Consider the following 24,503-nt stretch of genomic DNA (forward strand, 5'->3'; position numbering starts at 1 on the left):
TCATAAAACACTATTCAGAAGACTACTTTTGCCACTGGTCCTGGGCACCCATGACTACTTCTCTCTCTCTTGCTATTATCATGTTGTGCTGCTACATGTAGGTCTAGAGATTATCAATCAGTTCTATGGGTTGAAACTTCAAGGATAAGTATGGTTTAAAATAGGATGGAGTTCTTTTTACATATACATTTTCCTTATTAGTAGGAAACAAAATTAAATATTAGCAGTTAAATATTAGCAGTTAAATCAATTAGTAGTTTGATTACAGATAATTTTAATCTTTTATACTCCTGGTTATTCTCTAAGGTTTCTATAAGGTAAATATACTATTTTAATATTTACATTTAAAGGTGTGGAACTAAGAAAATAAGAATGCTAAATTTTGAATCATGAGTTATATGGGAAGTTCTAATATCTTGAGGCTCAGACAATATGAAAGAAAGAGTGCATTCCATGAACTGGAAAATAGTAATATATAATGATGAAGGGAAAACTATGTAGGTTCAACTCATAGGTGAAAAACAGTCTTCAGGATTGAGTCTAGAGAAAGAACAAGGACAGGAAGCTCGAAAAACAGGAATTCTAACTATACGATCATGAGTAATGCAGTAAAGAAGAAAGAGGAAAGAGCTATAAAGAAAACCATTTTGACTGCAGGAACATCTCAGGTAAGAACAGGTTTAAAAATAACATGTACAAAAGATAGAAGAAGGGAAATGAACTCAGAACAGATTCAAAGGAGGTCTGAACTTATCCAAATAGTCAGGAAGCTCAAACCAAATCTAAGGGCAAGTTTAAAGAAACTACAAATGGCAGGAAAAGACAGTTTTGAATTTATTCAGAACAAAAGTAATACAAATTTAACAGAAGACACACAAAAAGAAAGACCATACACAATAAACTAACTTCATTTTCTTCCCTAATAAAGATTTCAAACTGAGCAATCAGGAGATTGCTAGGTGCATTTATCTTGAGAATAATGTCCTTGATAATGTTCCTGGACACAAGGTAACTGAATTGGCTCCCAAGAAAAATGATTATTTGTATGGGCTCAAGTTGAGGACCAGATTGTATTTAATTACATTAAACAAGTCCATTAAACAAGTCCAGAACTAACCTCCTTTTTATAAGAAGATTGGAGAAAGTTGTAAAAGGCATACTTAACCAAATTTTTGTTAGTTACAAAAGGGAGACATAAAACTGACAAAATTGATGAAATCAGGACCTCAGAATATCCTGACAGGGAGAAATGGACACCCTGCTCATTGTTGGTAAGCATATTTTAGCTCAGGTCTCCAGAACTTTAAAAAAGAAAAGGGGTGGGAGTGACCTCAGTTGTGTAGGCCTCTTACTCTTAATCTTTCCAGAACACATGATCCTGCCCAGAAATCAGTACGGCAGATGGAATTCTTTGATGGTCCCATGATTGCCACCTCCTGGGGTACATGCCCATTGAGTACAGGTAGAGCTATGACCATGATGAAATAGCCACCCCCTAATTAGTGACTTTATCTAGGACTCCACTGTCACCGACTGGAATCTACTTCCGACGTTGAAAAATAAGCTGCCAGGTGCTTGAAAGACACGTGGCTAGGAGCTCAGGTCCATCCCCAGGTAACAGGCAGAAAGAAAACAGCAACTTCAGTCCTTCTCCACAGGGAATGGAGTTCTGCAAATAACTGAACAGGCATGGAAGAGGAGCCTGAGCTTCCGATGACGACACAGCCTCAGCCAGCATTGGATTTCAGCCTGACAAGAACCTGAGCAGAGGACCCAGCCTACCTGTGCCAGGACTTCTGATCCATGGAGGCCAAAATCATAAAGATGTGTTGTTTTAAGCTGCTAAGTTTATGGTGATTTGTTACACAGAAATAGAAAACCAACACAAGTTGACATCTTATCACCATGAGGAAGACAGCCATGTGCTGAGGTGAGTGAAGTGGGGAGTTGAGCCCTTTGTGATGTCCTGGAGCTGCTTCTAGATTGGCTGCGTGTTTGAAATGAAGTCTTCTTTGGTTAAGTCAGCTTTTTAGTGTCTTTTCCAACTGTACATAAACACACCCTAACAAAAATGGATGTTTTACTTTTATAAACAAAAATAATAGATTAATAATGAAACTGGAATAATACATTAAAATCACAGAATAAAAGTGAGTGGGTCTGGGCATGGTAGCATATGCCAGTAATCCCAGCAACTCAGGAGGCTAAGGCAGGAGAATCACATGTTTGAGGCCGGTCTCTGCAATTTAGTGAGACCCTGTCTCAAAATCAAGAATAAATAGGGCTGGGAATGTAGCTCAGTAGTAAAGTACAATTGGGTTAAATTCCCAGTACCACAAAAAAGCGGGGGTGGGGGGAATAGGTACTAAAATAAAACACTATTCTTGAGTTCATATTATCCGTAGCTTATATATATAAGACTTCGTGTCATAGCATATTATTTGCAAAAATCAGGGTACTATTTAGTTTACCATAAGCATACTATGTCAATAATTTGATATAGCTGTTCAGAAATAAATTAATATAGTACAATACTATATAAAATAGAAATTTTGTCACTCGGGCAAAGTAGGTTGGAACCCCATCATTTATGTCATACTCTGTTCAGTCTATACCTGGTCAATAGATCTGGCCACTCAAAACAGCATATGGACAGATTAGAGTGTCCAGGTAAGGCACCAGAATGGTGGGGGTTCTTAAAACCATTTCACATGAGTAATTCAGGAATTCGCAACAAAGAGAAGTCCTACAAAAGAACCAAAGATGGTTATTTGCTGAGGATTTGTGAAAATCAGGTAAGAAAATAGACGTTGGAAACTTAAATTCTGAAAGTTCCATCCAGTGTCATATATTATAATTTGGAATATTCTTGGCAAATAACAAAAGCTGACTTTTCGATTTAGATGAAGAGTGTATTTACAAGGTTTCTGATTACTTTGGCCCTTTTGTAGACTGAAACTTCCATTTGCATATCAAACTCTGAATTAGATTTATTATTTCTATTCTAAAACCTGGTACAAATCTTGTTCCTATCGTGCCCTACACACATCTGGTCTATGTTAGAATGATTAATAATTTAAAAGAAGGTGTACTATTGATAGCATAGAAGGATACAAACATTTAAATCCCTTATTTTCCTATTTTGATTGTTAGACCCACTAATTGTCAAAAACACAGCAAACAAATGATTTAGACAGAGAGTCAATGCTGCATAATCTGGCATTTTTCTAGCATCTTCCCAGTTTACTCCTCAGGGGAACAGCACCAAAAAGTGAAAACTCAGGTAACTCAATGGTGATCTTATTAAGAGTTGCAGCATGAGAAGGATCCACTGAGTTCCAATCTTAGCCCTTTTGCAAAACTATGCTACTTCTACTTCTGTGCTTCCCTCTACTGTAGCCTCATTTTCCCATCTAAATGTGAAAGTGCCAAGGGACAAATCTTGGGTCCTTTTTCCTTTACTCTGATGCTCACTCCTAACGTAATCTCAATGGAGTCTTAAATACCATATATATGTTCACAACACCCAAACATATACCTGCAGTCTAGACTTATGACCAGTGATGTTGCCTGTACTAGAAAATTCAAAATGACAAAGAATTATAAAAGTTTCAAGAGAAAATTACCTTCTTCTAAAGCAATCTTTAACAGGCAAAATTATTTTCACAAAATGACTCCACATCATTTAGTTCAAAGAAATGGATTCACAACTCCTGATTGTCCTGTCATTGGCTTTTCTACATTATCCCTAGGATGATCTAATCCTTTTCAGCTCTCTCTGGGCGCAGCACCTGGTCTTTGAGCACTGCCCCAGCATATCAGGTAAGTGGACAAGCAGCTGAGGAGATGCTGCTGCTCCTCACTTATTCTAATGGGATATTGATTCCCCCCAATCCCGACAGGCTCTCCCAAGAACCCAATAGAAATGAAGCAGATGGAAATGAAATGGAAGGCCTTGAGATGGTAGTGCTGTCTCCCACAAGTCTAAGGGATGCTTCAAAGATGGGAAAGAAGACACACTCAAGGAAGTCCAAGCAGCACAAAACAGAGGACAAGCAAAATCAATACAAAAAGCAATGAAGTAACAGAAGAAGGGAGAAGGTAAACCCATCTTGGTAACAAGACCCCTCTAGAAACAAGAAGGTGACCCTCTCTGGGTTGAAAAGAAGGAAAATGGACATCAATTTCAACACAGGAGAGAGAAGCTAGGGTCTTTTCCCTTTTATTTTATTTTTTTCTTTTTAAGTAGAAAGTTAGAATAGAAAACACTAAGCTGTCCTGCTGGATGTGGTAATACATACATATAATCTCAGTGACTGGGGAGGCTAGTCAGGGGCATCAGAAATTCAATACCAGCCTCAGCAACTTTGTGAGACCTTCAGCAATTTAGTGAGACCCTGTCTCAAAATAATAATAATAATAATAATAATAAAAAGGACTGGGGATAAAAGAGTCAAGGCTTGATTTTCTGAGTCTGACTTATTTCACTTAACATGGTGTTCTCCATTTTCATTCATTTACTGGCAAATTCTGTAATTTCATTTTTCTTTTTGGCTGAGTAAAATTCCATGGTGTATACATACCACGTTTTCTTAATTCATTCATGTAAGGAGGAATGAAATATAAAGTAAATTTCACTCTCTAGCAGGAATACGGTGGGTAAGATATTAAAATACTTTAGTTCCTACATTATAAAGTGAGGATAAAAAAACATTAATTAAAAAAATAAAATATAATAAATTCAATTATATATTGACTAGGACTGGGTCAGAAGTAAGGTGCACAATCAATAAAGGTTCAAAGAACATGGTCACTTTCCAGTTAAAGAGAACAGAACAAGAAAATGTATTCATCTTTTTCTTTACCAAAACTCAAAAATTATTTCAGCCAGGCATGGTGGTGTACACCTATAATCCCAGCAACTTGGATGGCTGAGAAAGAAGGATCACAAGTTCAAGGCCAGCCTCAGCAAATTTGCAAGGCCCTAAGTAACAGCAAAAACTGTTTTGAAAGGGCTTTGGATGTGACTTAGTCATTAAGTGCCCATGGTTTCAAGTTCCAGAATCAATAAATAAATAAAAGAAAGAAATATTTTAAATAAAATATCAAGGATTAAGAGAACGAGAAAATAAACATAGTATTCAAGTCTTTTAACACTCTTTTAGAAACATGGAAGTAATGGAAAAGTAGTAATGAGTTTACTAGTGTGTAGTAGACACATGGACAAAAAATATAACAGGGAGATGTGAACAATAAGAGAGTTAATTCACACTGACAGAACCCAAGAGCCCCAAGGTTAACATATTAAGAACAGTGGAAATTAGAGGGTCTTGTTGAAAGTCATAATAGGGTTATCAACCCCATTATTACTTCATTTTCCATATAGACTACCAGCAACTAGATTATCTATACCCCAAATGGAATAGTCCTTCATCCTCTGAATAAACTAAAGAGACATCAGACTCAGGAGATATCAATTACTGTTCTATGTAGACAATGTAAGGTTAAGAAAAGTCAACAGAAGTCTTTCAATATGGCAGCTGGACCACACTCTCCACTCCCAGAACTCTGGCATATTTACATCTAGCAGGAAAGAAGTGTTCTTCTCTAGAGAAAAGACTTCCAACTGACATTTGGAAGTCCCCAATGACTACTACCCTAATGTAAAACTCACTTAGCAAAAATCAACACAACCACAATCCACTATTTTTGATGGTCTTATTCCTACCTATGAATGTTCTGTCAAGGATCATCAAATGATTTAAAGAGACTATCAAAATAACAAAGAAGAACAAAAATGGAATGAAAAATAACTCATTAAATAGATTATAAAAGAAACTTCAGAAAAAAATGAATTAGTATCCTCACAAAGACTCTTACATTCTTAACTAAGAACAGGATGCCATGAAAAAGGACAGTTAAAGAATAGAAAGGAGCTTCTCAAAGTTAAAATTATGAAGCTAAAATTAACATTCCATTAAATAGTGGGAAAACAAGTCAAATAAATATACAGAATAAAACAAAATTTACAAAGTGTTGAAAATGTGAGGGGAAAAAAGTAGGTTCATAGACTTAGTTTAGGATGTTATACCAAATCAGAGGACTATCAGGTTATCAATATATGTCTAAATCTAGAAAATCAGGAAAAAAATAATATACATGTACTATTTAGACACATAGAAATAAGAAAATCAGAGAAGATGGGATTCAAATACAGACAGCTGGGTTCTAATTCTAACTTGCTGACCATATAATCTCAGTTGAACCATTTATCTTCACTAAGCCTCAGTTTCTGAATATGTAAAATGGATATAATAACAAAATCTACTTAATAAGGGTTTGTGAGAACTAAGTGAAAGAAAGAAAGAAAACCCTGGGACCAGGTCTAGTTAAAAATAAGCATGCATTTGATAAATGCAATTTTTAACTACTATTGATTACAATGGCCTTGGACTGACAATTTTCTGATGACTCATAAAGCTAGTTAATTTCAACAGCAACATGTTCTTGCTAAGATATCTTAGAATAAAGATGAAAAGTTTGCTATCTGCTTTTTTAAAAAACCCAGGGGTTCCTAAAGATGATTCCTAATGTCTCATTGCACAATATCCATTAAAGAAGTGTTCTTCTCAGCAGCTCTTGAGTCTTTCCTTATAACGTCTCTTATCCTTAGGGACCCTGGTGGAACATCAAGGAAACAGCTTCACTCTCAGGTGGAGGTTTCAGCTGTTCCTTCAAGTGCTCTCACAGCTCTTATGGAAGTCACCAAGTTTTATGGAATATCACAGTGGCTATTTGTTAATGGGTTTTCTTCAGAAGATTGGAAACTTTTTAATGAAAAGAAAAAAAGAAACTGTGCCCTTTATTATCAGTGTCCCAGTACTTAGTAAGGTGCCTACGTGAGTTCATAGAAGATATTCAAGGAATGCTTTGGGAATGAATGCATGCTTGAATGAATCAATCAATAAAATTCAACACAACGCATTTTAACCAATATATCACTCCAAATCTCCAAAAAAGTATTTGCAAAAACATACCTTCTAATCCCCTCTGAAAATATCTGAGTTGGACCAAGGCATTGCAATTTTAAAAAAAGCACCTCAGGTGAACCTGATGCACAAGCCTGTGCAAGACTACTGTCATTTGATAGAATATTCCATTATATCTGAACTTTAGGCCTGATTTCTTCAATGCAAAACATCAAAAAGATTCCCTGGAAAACTTAATTTATTAGTAAAAAGGCAAACATGATAGCCATTGTATGTGGCTCAAATGATAGTAGCTGAAAACAAATGAGAGATGCATGTAAAATAAAACTATGAGAATTTCAGTAAGGTAAAACTGCAATATTCTAGTCCTGAAAAGTGAAGGTGAACTAAGTTGGGTAATCAGATCCACAGGCTAATGTTAGATTCTTATGGGGTGCTATGTGGCATTACCACGCAAAGAATTTGAAGTTCCCCATCAAGGACTGAGGGCATTAAGAGGATGGCTGCTTACTGCACATTCATTTTTCTTCTCTATTTCCCCATCGACACAGCAGGGCACTATAATCTCTTTGCTGTACAATGTGTCTACAGAGATTTCTGGATGAAAGGAGTTACATAATGTTGGAGTCCTTCTGGGAAATATAGCAGTAATTTAATTTTTCTGTTTCTTCAGGGTTCTCTAAGGACAGAAATACCCCACAAAGGGCAGGAGAAAGAATAACAGAGTAAAAGAATCTTTTGAAAGAGTCCTTAAAAGGCAGTGCAGCAAACAATCCTGTTCCATTCAGTAAAGACTGACCTTGGTGTGCAAGCCATTGTGCTGGGTGATGACCAGAAGCACTCAGTGTAGTTCAGGGACCAGGCCCTTAAAGAAATAATCTTGACATGGTGTGAAATGGGGAGGGGAGACCACTTAAGAGTCAGTAACAGTATGCTCAAGTTGAGACCTTGAGGAAGAGTGAGAGGCAGGTGCATAAAAGTAGGAAAGATTATTCCCAGGCATGGGAATGCCAAGGTGAACAGGAGACTTCATGCAAAACTTGTAATGGAGCTCTTGAAATCTGTGTGCAATTACTGCATGTATGTGTATTTCTTAGAGACCAGGAATTTATTGCATACTAATTACCTATATTTAACAACACCACTATGAAGCATTGTTCCCATTTTTCATGGAGACAACTAGGTATAGCCTGATTAAGGTTCATGCCCAAAGCCACACTGACTTGTGTCAGAGGCTGGCACATATCTGCTTGGTCAAAGTCCACACTTTCACCCTCTGACAAAGTACCTCTCATGTTTCGCAGTGCTATTTGTCAGGTTCTGAATTCCATGGTGATCCTAAAACCCGAGTCCAGATGAGGAAAAGCTCGTTTTCCTGAGGGCAGAAGGATGTAGTCACTTAGAGGTATCCACACTGCAGCAGTTGCATCTCTAGGCAAGGACCTGTCAGACGAGAAGGCTGAGCTATACCATCTGGATGGCTTGAAATACACATTTCCTTGCTGATCCCAGGCACATGGATGGGAGAGATGAAACTCCTTAAGGAAATCTGTAGAGGCCATATGATATGGGTGGGAGGAAAACACAGACTTAAAAAAGTCTGTAGAATTCCCAAGGGCAGAGAGGGAAGGGGAAGGGTATTCTAAGCAGAAGGGACACCATATAAAAAGGCATGGAGGTGATAAATAACAGTGCTAAAAATGTGAAAGTTCAATGAGGATGATGGATAAGGTGGGTGGGGAACAGAGAAGGCAAGGCTCTGCTGTGCGTCAAACCATGTCCCTTAGCATGAACCCCTCTGACTGAGAATCCCTGATAGACAATAGAAAGTCTAAGACCAAGATTCAACTGCTTTTTAGAATGATACAAAAATCAAAGGTTGGCCCTACTTGATTTCTCTTAAAACAAAAATGCTAAGAAACAAAAAATTATTATAAAATAGTATTTCCAGAGTTTGCAAAGTGCTCATATAAAGCATAGTATCTGGGGTTTTCCAAACTAAACTCAACTGCCCTTTAGGTCAGATAGTTCTTTGCCGAGAGTGGGAACAGTGTGGGTATATGCCATGCAAAGAAGGATGTTTAACAGGATGTAAATGTAGAATCCCTGTCCTCTACCACTTGATGTCAGTAAGACCCCAAACCCTAATCAGTTGTAATGAGCAAATATATTCCTAGACATTGAAAATGTCCCCTGATGGGATAAATAAAATTACCCACCACTGGACCAAAATTAAATAATAGAAAACAATCATCGAAAGAAGTTTTGTGCCCCATTGGATCTGCTTCCTTCTTGTTGGGAACTGCGGGATCAGTGAAAAACCCATCTTGATTCTCTCTGAGAACAAAGAATCCTCATAGAGCTGTTCTCAAATGTCTCTGGGAGGAAGGAGACATCTGGAAAGTGAGCTGGCTTGTCTCCAAGTGCACTGAGGTTTAACTTCTGAACACTCCTTACGTCTAAAGTCAGTGGGGATTCCAATCTTTCTTCTTTCATACCCAAACTGGACTTCACTAGGCAAAGCTGAATGTAGAACAAACATCAACTGCCTTATACATTCCATATTGGAAAAGTACCATGGACACAAGTGTAGAGATAAGGAAAAGACTGGTGTCTGCCAATAGCTGGGAATAAAGCACATGTGGGCAAAAGCCCCTCCTTGTTCTGCCCCTTTAACAATTCCAGGTGAATTGCTCTCTTTTGTCACATGTCCTGGAAGACCTATTTACACCTCTCTGTCTTTTTCATTAGACTTTAAGCTTCCACATTTTTCTCACCTACCCATCCCAGTCCCTGGTCTATTATGCAAGGTGCTCAATACATAGTTACTGTATAATGTCAGACAGGGAAAAGCTACATGGTAGTAACTGTGGTGACTGGGTGGTGGGGGAGTACTTCTAGCACATTGGTCTTGAAATCTCAAGTTACTGCATACCAGCTATACTAGAGTCAAATGGCTTTCTCATTTAAACTTTAGTCTATTCATCTGTAAAGAGGAAAATTAATGGAAGTTTATTTAAGAGATGAGCTAAAGCATATAGAGTCATAGAACAGTGCCTGGCTAAAGAGAAGCTATTCTTATTCTAAGGCATCAGTGGAAAACTTCAGAGTGAAAGATCAGATGGTAAATAATTCAGGCTTTGCAGGCCACAAACTCTTGAAACTACTCAGCTCCATAGTTGGTTGTTTTTCTTTTTTTTTTTTTTTTTTTTTTTGTAGCAGAAAAGCAGTCATTAATAATATGTATACTCTTACCCCATGTCTTGTGTGGGCAAGGGAAAGGGTTCCTGTCAGAGGGATGGGCTGGCTGTGAAATAAAAGCTATGAAATCTATTTATCAGAAAAAAAGACAGAAGACAAAATTATCTTAAAAGTTGGGGCATGACCAATTGAGCTGTCCAGAAGGGTCTGGCTCCAATAAAGGAAGGAGCCCAAGCTTACTTTATTTATACCACTACATATCAAAAGGGACTGGTAGGAGCTTCTTCCCCAGAAAACAGGATAGGGGTGTCGCTGGCTCTTTGCGGTTCCAAAATCCATGGATATTTGTCACCGCCTGCAGCAACAACTTGCACGGGTCTTATGGGTGGTGGGTGGAAACTGAGGCACTTCTATCTTTCTATTTAGTGCACTGCTTTCTTGCTTGTTCATTTATAGAGGATAGAGGAAATGAGGTTTACTTGCTTTGAGAGGAGAGAGAGAGAGACTTTGTTTCTTGCTTGTTACTTGCTTTGAGAGGAGACCCCGCTTATCAGAGAGAAAGAAACTTTGCTTAAGAGAGAAACTTTGAAAGAAAGACAGGCTTTTCTTAGAGCTTAGAAGGAGAGAGGCCTGCCACGCCTTAAAGTCCTGCATCCTGTGAACTAAGGGTGTGTCTACCTAAGGTCCCCTAGTGATGCGTCTCAGTTCTCCGTTCCGCAATCTGCCTTCCGCAGCTGCCCCTACTCACTGCTGTGTTTTTCCCTCTGGCTGCTTCTAATGGCTGCTGTGGCGTGTCTTCTTCTCTGGCTACTGCTGCGCCGCGTGCCTTTCCCTCTGGTTGCTTCTAATGGCTGCTATCCGTGTTTTTCCCCTCTGGCTGCTGCCCCGCGTGTATCTTTTTCTACTAGCTTTTCTGGTAATGGCTGCTGCTGGCTCTGTCTCGCGCTGCCTATGCTTATATCACCTCCAGGAAGCAGAGAGCAGGGCCACGCCTCTTACGCAAAGATTAGGCGAGATGCCCGAGCAGGCAATTAGTGCTTGAGAACACATGCGCATACATTGTGTGCGTGAACGAGAAAATCACCTGAGTGTGCTTATGTCAACTAACCTCCTCGCTGCCGGTGTGATCAGGCGCCGCCCTGGCGCCGCCAACATGGCACAGCCCCCAACATAGGGGCAGGGAAGAAAGCAAGCCATTTGGCTCTAGTGGGTCACTCCCACATCCAATGCTTATATTTGAACTTGAGTGGTGAGCTAAGGCAGGATAACTCAGGCGTTCTCAAACAGTCAATATCCACTGTGAGTTCCTGAGGTCAGCTATTGAACTACTTTTGGTTCTCATAGGAGTCATCATGGATGGCTTCCTGCAGTATACCAATGAGCATAGAGGGGATCCAGTAAAATTTTATTTATAATAGGGCAGGCCATCTTTGGCCTACAGGTCAAAATTGCTTGATACATGTCCTAAATTGTCTAAAATTTTAATAATTAATAAGTGGAGCCCATGGAAGATTTTTGAACTAGAGAGTAACAAAATCAAAATGATCCCTTGGCATGTTGAGTTTTTAGCAACATGTACTACAGAATTGTGTAGTCTTGGTGAAGTCTGATGATGCATTACTATAATTGTCTAGGCATGAGATAGAAGATATGAGCTCAAGGTTATGAAAATGTGAAGCACACAGGACAAAGTAACGTATATAACACCATCTTCTGTACAACAAATTTGTTTATAGACTCTGATGGTATATGTATATTCTCCTTCAATGTCTTATTCATAGTTGGATCTCAGATTACCTAGAAAATTATAAGCATAGACCTAGATCATCTCCAGAGAACCAATTAGCTAAAGATATAAATAAAAATGTTATTATTAATTTACACTGATTCTTAAGCGGATGAGTGGCTTGAGTTTGAGACTCTTATGCTTGAGCTATTCCCGACTTTAGGAAATCATTTCCATTTTTCTTGTAGGGCATTAAGAATATGTCATAAGCAATGATTCAAATAGTTGTATTACAGACTGATGGTTATATGAACTGATCATGACTATTAAACACAGCCATAATTTCCTTTAAATTATGCCTTTTAACTTTGCTTTCATTTTAGATTTCAGATTGGCCTCTCCTTTTTATGTCCCTAAATACCACCAGTTCCAACCAGATAAGCTAAAATTATAAGGTTAAATGTGCTGTAGTCAAGTATATTAGAAAAGCCACGTCCTACAACCCCATATAAATTCTTTGAAGACACATACCTAAAACCTGGAATATCTGTTTTACACAGTGACATGCTAAAAAGTAAAGTAAGCACCTTTCTTTGAATACACTGTAGGCGATACACAACATTCACAGCACAGATTCAGAAACAAAAGTCACTTGATGCAAATCATGTTAATCAATGAATGCACAAGTAACTATCAAGAAGTTTTCATATTTTGACATTTAGAAAACAGAAATAATCGGAGATGGACCACTACTCAATTTAAACATAATATGATTTTTAAAATAATGCGCCATACGCAATCCATTAAAAAATGAATTAGAGTAACTACCCATACCCGAGCACAATTATCTATGCAATTCCAGTTTGTATAAATACATTATTTTAAAACTGTATATTTTCTAGAAGCCTATAAAATAAATGATGTGTGATACTGCCCTTCAAGTAGCTTCTAGAAAACTAGCCAATTTTAACTGCTGTGTGTTTTAGCTTGCAGAGCAATTTAAAAAATAGTAATAAAACAGCTCACTAAGCTTAATGAAACACAGAAAACTTTTCTTTTACAAAAGAATTCTAGGCCAGAATTCCCATTATTCTGTCAAGCATTCAACATGGCCCAAACATTTAGGAACTGCTCTATGGTATAGTCTCCTCGTGGAGGAAAACAAAAAGAACAAAATCAAGACATCATTTGAAAGACACACCATCACTTTAGAAATCCATAGTGACTATAGAGTACATCTTGATTTTGAAAGATGAACATAGAAAGGAATTTTAAAAAGTGTATGTTAGAATCAAAGTAATAAGGTATCTACTATATATCTTTAGGGAAGTCTCCTGAACTTAAATTCTTTCTTTTTTTCTTTAAAACAATAATAATACCTACTGTATAAGGTCATGATAATGATTGAAAACGTTCTTGTACATACAAATTTTTGCACAAAGCTAACATATAGCAAACCTCAAGAAACACAATCATATTATTACTGTGGATTGAAAATGCACATTGGTATATTTAAGTCCTAGGAAGCCCTGCAGAAAGGACAGTGGTGGTTTAAATTAGTTTTCTCAAATGGATTGTACCATGTATAGTAATCCAGATTCTAATTTGTGAAGTAAAAAGCTAATGCTTCTGGTTAAATATGACAGTTTATTCAAATTATATTGAGTAGTTTGTACAATGATTCAGTCATCCAGAGAAATAGCTTCAGTGTAATTTTGGAGAAAGAAACTCAAATCCACAGGAAAGAGTCTTAAGAAGGAAGAAAATTGCTCCCAGCTACCATGGAACACTAGGTTCTGTTACCTGTGAAGCTCCAAGGAACTCAACTTGAGTACAACTGTTCCTGAGTCCAGCCATGATTATGTTTCTGTGTCTAGCATAGGACCTTATAAACCCTGCTGTCTCTTAAAACTGTAGGTCTTTTCTGACACCCTTTCCCTAAGAAAAGGGATTCAGAATTTTCCTTTTTCATCTAGTCACTTACTTCCAAATCCATGTTATTGGTGGAATCTAGATTATATGCCTGTGCCAAAGCAGCACAGGAAGCAAAAGAAGAGAGTTTTATGGGTTCTTCCTGTGCAGGTAAGTTAAAAATTCCCCAAATACAATAAATGTGTTTAAAATTTGCTAGAAAGTCAAAAAACTGTAGTCCAAAATGTTCACTCTGCCCTTAAAACAACTAATGCCATCTCAGCAAGAACACAATTGGGCATATTCATTATTCTCAGCAGAACAACACACATCAATATTTTTTTCTTTTAGCTTCAGGGGAGAGACCAAAATAGAGTAGAATTTAATGTAAGATGGTTTCTTCCCAGAGCACCCACAGCTCTCAGAACATTCTGGGAGAGAAGGTGGATCTACAAAGTCAGTTTAAGCAGGTTAGAAATAATCAAGGGCATCTTTCAGGAGTAGGGATTGAGGTCGAGGGAAGCAAAAGCAGGGCAGATTCTTTCTGTGAGTTTGATTCTTGTCCTCACTATTATCTAGATACATCTTGTTCCATTATTTCCCAGCAACACTGGTATTTCCCTGGTGTCCTATTTCTGAGCACTACCACACCTGAAGCACTGAACCTTAAGAGCAGGATGGAGTGAACTGGAAAAGGCTAAAATATAGAAACAGACTTTCCACTGGAGTGTGTTTGTTGTGTGCATCAGAGCCCACTGCAGAAGAGAACACCCAGGTCAGCAGATAGGTGGGTACAGTAGATATTGTGTGTGTCTATGTGTGTATTTTGTGGGATCAGACATAATATATCTGGGGACTCGACATACATTCTCTCAACGATTACAACTCTAGAAGGCGGGTAAGCATATCAAGACAGCAAATACAAAAGCAGTACCTGGTGGAGGTTCAGACAAGGGGACACCAAGAATGAATCAAGTAAACTGGTTGGCAGATATCAGGGTCTAGTCATCCACTGAGATGGACCCAGATGATAAGACTCCAAACTTCAAGGATTCATTAACAAGCACAGGGTAGGAACCTAACTCTGAGAGACAAATGTACTAAAGCTGTTATGAAGTCTAGACATGGGCACAGGAATACACAAAATATTCATTTTTAGAGTAAAGCTATGATAAAGAAAGTAAAATGAATCAAGTTCCTGATCTATAGGACAACCATAAAAATGTGAATTACAAACCAGGAATGTTTTGAGTGTTATCAATAATTCCACTAGGAAAGTAGGCATAAACCAGGAATGTCAGAGTAAAGTGAAAAGAAAACATTGAAAAGGCTCGTTGACCCAAAAGCAATTTGGGCAAATTGAGACAAATGAGGACTCCAGTGAAATACTGTCCATAAAATGACAGGAAGAAACATAGCTGAGAAAGGGAAAAAATGCAAAAGTTGAAAACCTGACTTAGAAAATACTATTTTTATTTTCTTTTCCTTAGTTTTAATATTGGAAGTGATAAAGTGAAAAATCAGATGCACCAGAAGACATCTATTTTTTTTTTTCTCTCAATTCACTAGCCAGCCAGGGGCTATATTATTGTTCCAGCAAGAGTAATAGGCATGAAAACTCTCATGGGAAGTTACTCCAGAAGATAGAAGAACAAGGGTAAATGTTCCTCAGCACTGGGGTCCACAGAAGGGTAGTTTCCACAACAAACTCCTCTAATGCTTCACGAGCTTCAGTTTCAGAGAGGGTCATGCTGTTGATAACACCCAAAGGATTTACTCAGGGTGTGCCCATGGGGACAAAGCCAGAGGCCATGACCTTTGGCTCATTAGAAGTTCAGAGATATGAAAAAGGAAAATCATGTATTAGTCACCAGCATGATTCTGATATCACTCAAGAGTTCTCTAATTAACAGATTCACTTTCTAACAGAAAGCTCTCTATGGGAGATATTCCCTCATCCCAAATGTAACCAAAGAAGGAATTGGTAGCTGTTCCCAAATGCTGCTATTTTAGCTTCAGGTAGATTGTTTTATCTGGGCTTCAATTTTGTAAATGTTGTGATGCTATACTCATAAAGTTAAAACTTTACCATAGAACTTTGGAAAAGACTTTTTGAACAGCTCAGTGATCCACTTTGTCATTGTTGTAGTGTTACTCTGGGCTTCCAGGTGTGGAGTCTGAATAATAACCTGGCACTGGCTAAATATCTTCATTAAGTTATTCAGAAGGACAACCTCAATAGCAGTTATTTGGAAGGAGAAGACATGTTGAATGTGAGTTCTATCTTTTACAATGAGGTCTTGTACTCTCTTAGCTTGTGAAATTCCATGCCACTTCTCCCACACTGTACAAAGCTTCTCTTCAAAGTTCACACTAGTGGGGATTTGGAGGATTAGAAATGCAGTATCCAACTATGACAGTTAGCCAGACTTCAAGTTAATGAACATCGTGTCCTTAAGCATACAGGGTTTGACACTGTAGTGGCTGAAAAAAGAATGTCAGGTGAAGTAAAAAGAAAAATTTGAGAAGTTCTTTGACCCCAAAGCAATGTCAACCTTCCCATTCATTCATTCACAGGCCTCAGGCTTTCTCTTCATTCCTACTAGCATTTAATCACCATCCAACACACTATAAGTTTTACTTACTCTTATCCATGAAGGAAAGATTCTGTTTTGTAAGTTTCTGTATTCTTAGTGGCTAGTACATAACAGATACTCAATGACATTTATTGAGTGAATAATAAAGGAATACTGTCTTTCTTCCCCATAAATATCATTCATTCTAGCTTTCCCTTAAAATTTAAAGTAATCAACTGAGAAAAGCAGTTCTCTAAAATCTTCTTTTCTCCCCTAGGCTGGCAGGCTTTTGAATGGAAAGTGACTCTTTTTTGAAACAAAGGAACTCGGAGAATATGCAGAAGTTGTGAAGTTAACTATATAGTTAAGGGAAAAGGAAAATAGGTGAATTCATCAACATTTTGGAATTAAAAAGGAAAATCCAGGCTAACATTCAGGGAAAAGAATCAAGCTATCAAATGTCATATTTATGACATTTATGCCACTTAATATCTGAGTTGTTTTCTACCTGTCTTTACAGTAATAAATCCTTCAAACACATGAATCAAAATCCATTTGTGTACAATGAATCAAAATGCAGTTTGTAAAAATTTAAAAAATAATAATAAAAATCTGAATGATGGCCAAGAAATAGAAAATGGCAGGTACTATGTCCTAAACCAATGGAAGAATCCTAAGAAATAGGGGAAATAAGGGACTTCAAAAGGAAAGAGTGGGAAAAGTGTACTTGATCATTGGAACCTTGGAAAGAAGAAAAGAATACTAGAAACTGAGGAAAATGACTTTCTAAACTTAAGAGCAGCCTAGTGATTGCAGAGAGATAACAGGTATTGAGATTCTCCAAGAAATGCTTCAAACAATAGACTGTGCCCATTGTTATTGAAAAGTGGCAATATCATCACCTTCTCTCTATCATCTCCCAATCCAAGCAGTTGTTTTATTCTGCTGCTTTTCTCACTTTAGTGATAATCTCAAAGTTTGTCTCTCTACTCCCTATAATTTGTATTATCATCATTTTCCCAGAGGGGCACATGTAACATTTAAAACTGGATAAAGTATCTTTCCTCAAACATTTATCATTTCTTTGTGATAAAAGCATTCCAAAAACCTTTCTTCTGGCTTTTTTGAAGACTACAGTACGTTATCATTATCTATAGACACTCTAGTGTGCAGTAAAACACCCAGCCTATTTTGAAGGATGCCCTTGAATTATATTTTCAAACCATTCTCCAATGTTGTGCACAATAAGGCCTTGAGTTCCATAAGTGAAGAGTCAATATGTGTCTTATTCACAGCTGAATCCCAAACAAGTAGCACAGCACCTGTGCTCTACAAATATGTAAATAACTGTGTTCCACAAATCTATGAAACTATAGATTGCAATCATCATAATGATAAAAATATCAGAATGCTCATTATCCAATAAGAATCAAAGCATCACATTGTACCTTATAAATATGAGCAATGCATGTCAATCAAAAAATAAAATTAATTAAAAAATTTACCATGAAAGTTTTTCTTCTTCAGATACTGAAAATTTAAAAAATATAAGCAAAAACAAAAAGGAGTAGAACAAAATCCATATACTGAATCAGGCAGCATTGTGAGGCACAAAAGGAAGTATTTACCCTCATCATGTACATATAAGATCCTGCATCTTCCAGCCCTTCCTTTGTCCCCACATCCTGCTGCTTTCTCTGCCTCCCAGGAGAGTCAGCTATACCAGGCTGCATGATGCTGTCCACATTTGTACTGCCCTGTCCCTTCATTACTCTAGGACTCTCAGTGTGTTAGTTCTGTATTATTGCCATCTTTTCATTTCTAGGGCAAGGTATAATTCCTGACATACAGGTGAACACATTAGATGTTAATGGTATAAATTTATGAATAAGGCAATGACACGGAACGGAAGGCCAATTTCTTTCAAAATCATACTTACCTAAGATCTGTTCTGAGGACTAAATGCAAAAATGCATGTAAAACATGCCTGGCCCATAGTAGGTACTCAAAAATTGAATAGTTACTAACAATCACCAATATGAAAATATGCAAATGGCTTTGGTTCCTTAGTCACATCATCTTAAAATGTGAAAAATAATTCCCACCCTGTCCATTCACTGCCTTGAGAAAAGAAAGAGTTTAATAAAGCAATTTGGGAAACTTTTATCACCAAACATGTATTATTATTATTATTATTATAATGATGATAATGATTATGTGCCATTTTCTTTGTGAATCTTGCCTATAATATTCTTATCCTCTAATGCCACTTTACCTTTGCTGATGTTTCAAACCATCCTACGAAACCATGTTCCTTGCAGAACTGGTCCATCTTGAGGCCATTGTTCATGAGCATATCCTTCCCCTGGTCACATTTATTGGCCAATAAAACCACAGAAACCGGTTTGCCATTAGGGAGAGTTAGCTTTGAGTCCAAATCATTTTTCCACTTTGTCACTGCTTCAAATGTGGCTGGTCTGGTGACATCAAAGACAATAAATGCACCCATAGCTTCTCGATAGTAGACCCTTGTCATGTTTCCAAATCTCTCTTGACCTGTACCAAGAAGAAACAGAATTGAGAAACTCTTTACAGTTGGAACTGAATAAAACATTAGAACTTCATGAGGGCTCCAAGGAGAGTAAGTCACTCAATAAAGTCTTATTGATAGTCTTTAAAAAGAGTGTGCTAAATATGTAATCATGCAGTTCTGTTTTCACCCTTTTCAGCACAAGAAGGAAATTAGTTCATTTAACAAGTATTAATTGAGAAAGTACTATACACCATGTAATGTTCTAGAACTGTGTTAATATAGTATCTCACTAGCTGTGTGGCTAATTAAGACTAAATAAAACTTAAAATTCAGTTTCTCAGTCCCTGAATAGCTACATTGCAAGTGTTTGAAAAAAGTTGTGGCTAGGTGGCTACGGCATTAGATGATGCCAATAGAGAACATTTGCATCAACACAGGATGTTCTATTGGGTAACATTATTCTGAACATTTGGGACACAATGACTAAAACATGAAAATCCCTGCTGTCATAAAGCTTACATTTTAGTGAGAAGGCAAATTAATAAATAAATGAATTACGCAGTATGTTAAAAAGGCATCTGAAATCTACTTCAATTAAAGCTCTCCTCATCTACAAAAGGGGTATAAGAATATGTACCACAGGGTTGTTAAATGGATAGAATGAATTAATAGATATGAAGCACCCAGTTCAGTTCAGTCCCTTAGAACTGATCGATACATGAATATTTCTTCAGCAGGTTAAAAATATGATAGAAAGTATGATACAGATGTTCAAATCAGAATTCCAGGTTAGAAATTTTGACAAAAAAGAAAACTGCAGGTATTTCAACTGAGCAACAAAAGTTAACAAAATCATATCATTTTGTCCTACCAGTGTTAAATGAGGACAGGAACTAATGAAACTGGGTTTATATTTTCTGAACACAAAACCCCAGAAATGTACAACCAAAGTCTTTTTGATTTGGAAATTTATGTTAAGAGTCTTATAAAATTATATAAAGTAAAAATTTTTTTGGAAAGGACAAAATGCTGAAACTGAGGTATATCCAAGAAAATACAGGTCAATATACCCCCTAAGGATACACAAATTTTGAGCACAAGAGTCTACCAAGGTGAACTTTAATGTAAATTAACAAGCTTTTTTGTTCATTATGTCCACATATACATTGTGAGGAAGTGAGGGATCCCTATGCAACTTAGTGAAAGTTGATGAAAATCTACAATTTCAGTCCTGTTCTAGGTGCCTGTATGCTCAAATGGATATTCTGGAAAGAAGAGCATTTTCTCAGGACAGCACATAACACTCCTAAAGCATTTCTTACCTAGCTTGTCCCACAAAAACATTTTTTAAATTTCCCATAGTCATCTAGTCAATGAAAGAAAGGGGTAAAATACTTTTCATATGACATACAACCCACAGATGAACTTTCATTTTTTCCAAATGAGTTTTGAATTTTTCCTTTTTTTTTTTTTTTCTCTTTTTTTTTGTTAATGACTGATGCAAACAGCAATTTCCTTTGATACTGCATATCAGGAAGACTGGTGGGAAAAAAGCCCTCTGTGGTCACTCTGAACTCCAAAGGCCTCTAGGCTTTTTAAAGGATGTCTTATGATCTCTTTCAGAGATCTAATCAAATGAAGAGCAAAGTCATGGGTTCTTCAATAATCTACTTGTCCAGAGATTTTCAAAGCAGAGTAGAAAGCTCTCAAGAATAGAAATTTTACATTTCCATATATGGCACAGTGTCATTTTAAGACTGTGCAAAAAGCAAGGGATAGTTTTACACCTTCGTGGAGATTTAAAAAGGAGTGCTAGGGATGTAGCTCTGTAGTAGAGTGTTGGTCTAGCTAGTGCAAGGCCCTGGGTTCAATCCCCAGCATTGTTTAAAACAAGGGGGGGAAGTGTGTGTGCACATGCATGTGTGCACTTGTACTCGTGTGTCAGTTCAGAATCAAGAAGCTAGTTCATTTCTAGAAAGAAAAGACCGTTGTATATGGAGGTCACTGGGCCAGCCCATGTAGACAGTTTGTGTTTTCGGCATTCCAGTCAGGGGTCACATTCAGATCAGAGCATTTCTAGCATTCATATTTAATCCCTCCTTTATCAGCTGATGGCCCTCTCTGCTGTTTCTTAATAAAAGTGTGAGAAACATGTGACTTTGTGAATGGTTTCTTAAGAGCAGAGTGGAGAGGGATGAATTTATCCTGAGTAAATTTACTTAAAAAATGACTATGATTCAAAAACTACCTTTGGCTTTAGATCACTTGTATAACATACATTTACCAAATGACTGATGAAGTCCAGGCTCCATGATTTGTGCAGCTAATACAGTCTTTTGCCCAGGAGGAACATCTATACCACACGGAGACATACTGGGAATCTGCACTGAAAATGATCCAATTCACCAAGCAAGGACCACTTCTCTTAGTCCTCAAACACACTCCATAGTGCTACAGATGTGCCTCATGACTCAGTTTCCAGTTTCAAGAGGTGTTCAACAACCAAGCAATCAACCAAATCACAGAAATTAATACAATGGCTGCACTAATAGTTCCAGTAGCCTTATGGGAAAATTCACTAACTTGAAGAGTCAGGAGACATGGGTCCTAATTTTAATCACTGGCAGCCTTAAACAAATCAAAGCAGTCTTAAACAAATGTAGTTCTCTCCCTGAATCTCAGTTTTCTTATGTGTTAAATGAAGTTGGTGTGACTGATCTCTAAGAACCCTTCCTGTTTTCACTCCTTAGATTAAATCAAACCCTGGTTCTCTTCTAACAGACTGAAATGGACCATCTGGTGTCAAAGACTCAGCTAAAAATTCACACAAACATCACAGTCAAAATGTGTATTTAATGACACTTTCACTTCATAATTAGGGTTCTATAGATGCTCTCAGCAAACACAACCAAGCAGCGAATCTTTTAGACAGGCATAAAACCAATGGTAGGAAGCATAGCAAATTTTCTATAAAACTGAGAATACCTTTTTAACCATTCTGACCCTCCCAGACTAGTCACTTCACTATTACAAGCCTCAGTTTCCTTACTTTAAAATGAGGACACCAGATTACACCCTCTAAGACATTTCCACTATTGCCTCTGGAAAATTCCCCTTCTTGGGCATCCAGTACTCCAGCTCCTACAACTCCTCTGTTCCCCAGACCAGCAAATGTCATCACCAACAACACAACCGCACAGAACAGTACCTTCAGTCCATCTTCCAACTCAGACCGTACTCCCTCACATAAAGGATCTCCAGCATCCCACCAACACTTCCCCTTCAGAAGTGGTTTTTCACTCTGCTCCCTCCTCCCCATCAGCATTGCCACTGCTCTACTTCAACCCCCACTTGCTCCCCATCTGGACTCCTAAAGGCTTTTCCAAACTCCACCACCTTTTCTGTCACTCCCTTCAAAGCACTCCATGGCCAACCACACTAGCTACTCCTCCATCCTAAAACACACCCCGAGTTACACTCTGGATTTCCCTGCGATTTAGATCTCTGTTCCCCGATCCTGAATACCCACCTCATGGCTTCTGATGAGTGAACAGTGTGCCCTACAATTGTGCCCTGAAGACTCAGCCTTCCCTGTCCTGACGACTGAAATCATTTACTCCCTTCTGCATGACTCCACAGCATTTTCTCTATCCTACACCATAAACATTTAACATGGTGTGCCTTCATACTTCAGGCTCCACCTGGCATTGAAAATCTTGGAGAGCAGGTTAGTCATGTTTTGATGTTGTGAAATTGACAGCTCTTTCTTCACTTTTTGGATAGAGTAAAGAGCTCATGACACTATGGTGATAATAAACTGAGATTAAGTTTCCCTCTTCATCTAAAGTACAACCTCACATATTCATGACCTGCTACTGCACACTGATGTCCTTACTCTATATTCAACTTTTATTCCCAGCAAATAATCAATAGAAGTTCATTAGGAGAGAAAATCAACATTAGTCTAACATGGTTACGTATATACCTGTTGCAGTAAGTTTCAGACTAGAATGTTAGGCTTTGGTAATCATTCTCACAATGAAGAAATGATCCCTCAGAATCAACTTATTCCCAACAATACATGGGTTTTGGTCCTGGAACAATCAGAAAATCTAAAAGTGCTACAATGATATTCTCTGTATTTCTAGGAGTAATTATGTGAAAATCAGGAAGTCAATATAAAACCAAAAGCAAATATGGATCTTGTACAATGATCTAAAAGAAAAAGAATCAAATTATATAATTGCTATAATGGTCAAAGGGACACTGAACTTTCAATGACATGAGCTGGTTTTGAAAGTCAAAGGGAAACAACATCCTAGGACCAGGATCAGAGTCAGGCTGTCATTCTAGTGAGCAAGGTTTTCTCCAGGTTTTAGGAGCCCATCTGGCCCTCTGGAAATGGTTCTGAAACTCTTTCATCTTCTTTTTTCACTACTTTGCCTTTCCAAACTGACAGAAATGTGTCAATTACTATTTTTCCAAGTGACCTAAGCATAGATCCTAGAACTATCCTTGTATAATCTTTTCATACAAAATTTCCAGCTGTTCCATAACCATGACCAAGTTTCTGCAGGCCTTATTGCAAGCACTGCACTGTGTATACAGTGAAATTTCAGCACAGTCCCTGTGCTGAGTAAAGGAATAACCCCTCGTCCTTTATCACCCTTTCAGCAGATACTTGCAGGCTTATCAAGTCTTTCAGGATTGTCTGTCCTGTCTTCTGCACTCATCAATTCTCTTCTACTCACACTGAAATCCCTCATCTCATCTCATTCATTTAACAACAACCACAACAAAATCGATTGCCTATAATTTTCTAGGAACTGTCCTATCAACTAGAATAAACTCTCCTTGCTTTCATGATGGTTCCATTCCCCTGGAAAGAGATAAACAGCACGCTAAAAAGTAAGTAAAATGTAAATAATATTATGTTATCTGATGAAAATGTCAGGGAGAAAAATGAAGCAGGGAAGGAGACAAAGGTATGCTGGGGATGGGGGCGGAGTCAAACTGGTCAGATGGTGAAGGTGCCACTAAAAGGATATCATTTGAGAGAAGACCAAAAAGAGGTAAAGTAGTGGGCTCCATCACTATCTTAGAGGGGAAGGTTTTAAACAGGGAAAACGGCAAGAGAAACTTCAAGATTCTGAGGCCACATGTGTCTGGCAAGGAGCTGGAGGACTGTAAGGAAACTGGATTGGCTGGAGAGAAGGGTACGAGGGTCAGAGTGGAGTGGGGTCAGGCAGGGAGATCACAGGTCCAGACTGCAGACATTTTCAGGTCATTATATGGATGGTGCCTTTAATTCTGGGTGAGAAGAAAGCACTGAAGGATTGTGAGCTGATGAGAAATGTGAACTGGCATGAGAAAACAGATGCTGAAGGCTGCTACATTGAAAAATGACTTATTGGGCCAAGTCAAGGTGGGAAGCAAGAAACCACTCAGAAAATTACTGCAATAATCCAGGCAAGAGAAAATAATGATTTGATTTGGAAAAATAAGCAACCCCGAATAGCTAAAGCAATCCTTAGCAGGAAGAGTGAAGCAGGGGGTATCGCAATACC

General features: G+C 37.8%; 1 protein-coding gene across 1 annotated transcript in view; it reads right to left on the minus strand.

Moving 5' to 3' along the window:
• The window catches only part of RAB38 (RAB38, member RAS oncogene family), a 57,286-nt gene that overhangs the window by 16,014 nt on the left and 16,769 nt on the right, over nucleotides 1-24,503 (minus strand). The window contains exon 2 of the mRNA XM_079105626.1: nucleotides 18,679-18,959. Within this exon, the coding sequence (XP_078961752.1) occupies nucleotides 18,679-18,959 (281 nt within the window). The remainder of the gene's footprint in view (nucleotides 1-18,678; nucleotides 18,960-24,503) is intronic.

Source organism: Sciurus vulgaris, assembly GCF_902686455.1.
Source record: "Sciurus vulgaris genome assembly, chromosome: 11".
NCBI classification, from domain to species: Eukaryota; Metazoa; Chordata; class Mammalia; order Rodentia; family Sciuridae; genus Sciurus; species Sciurus vulgaris.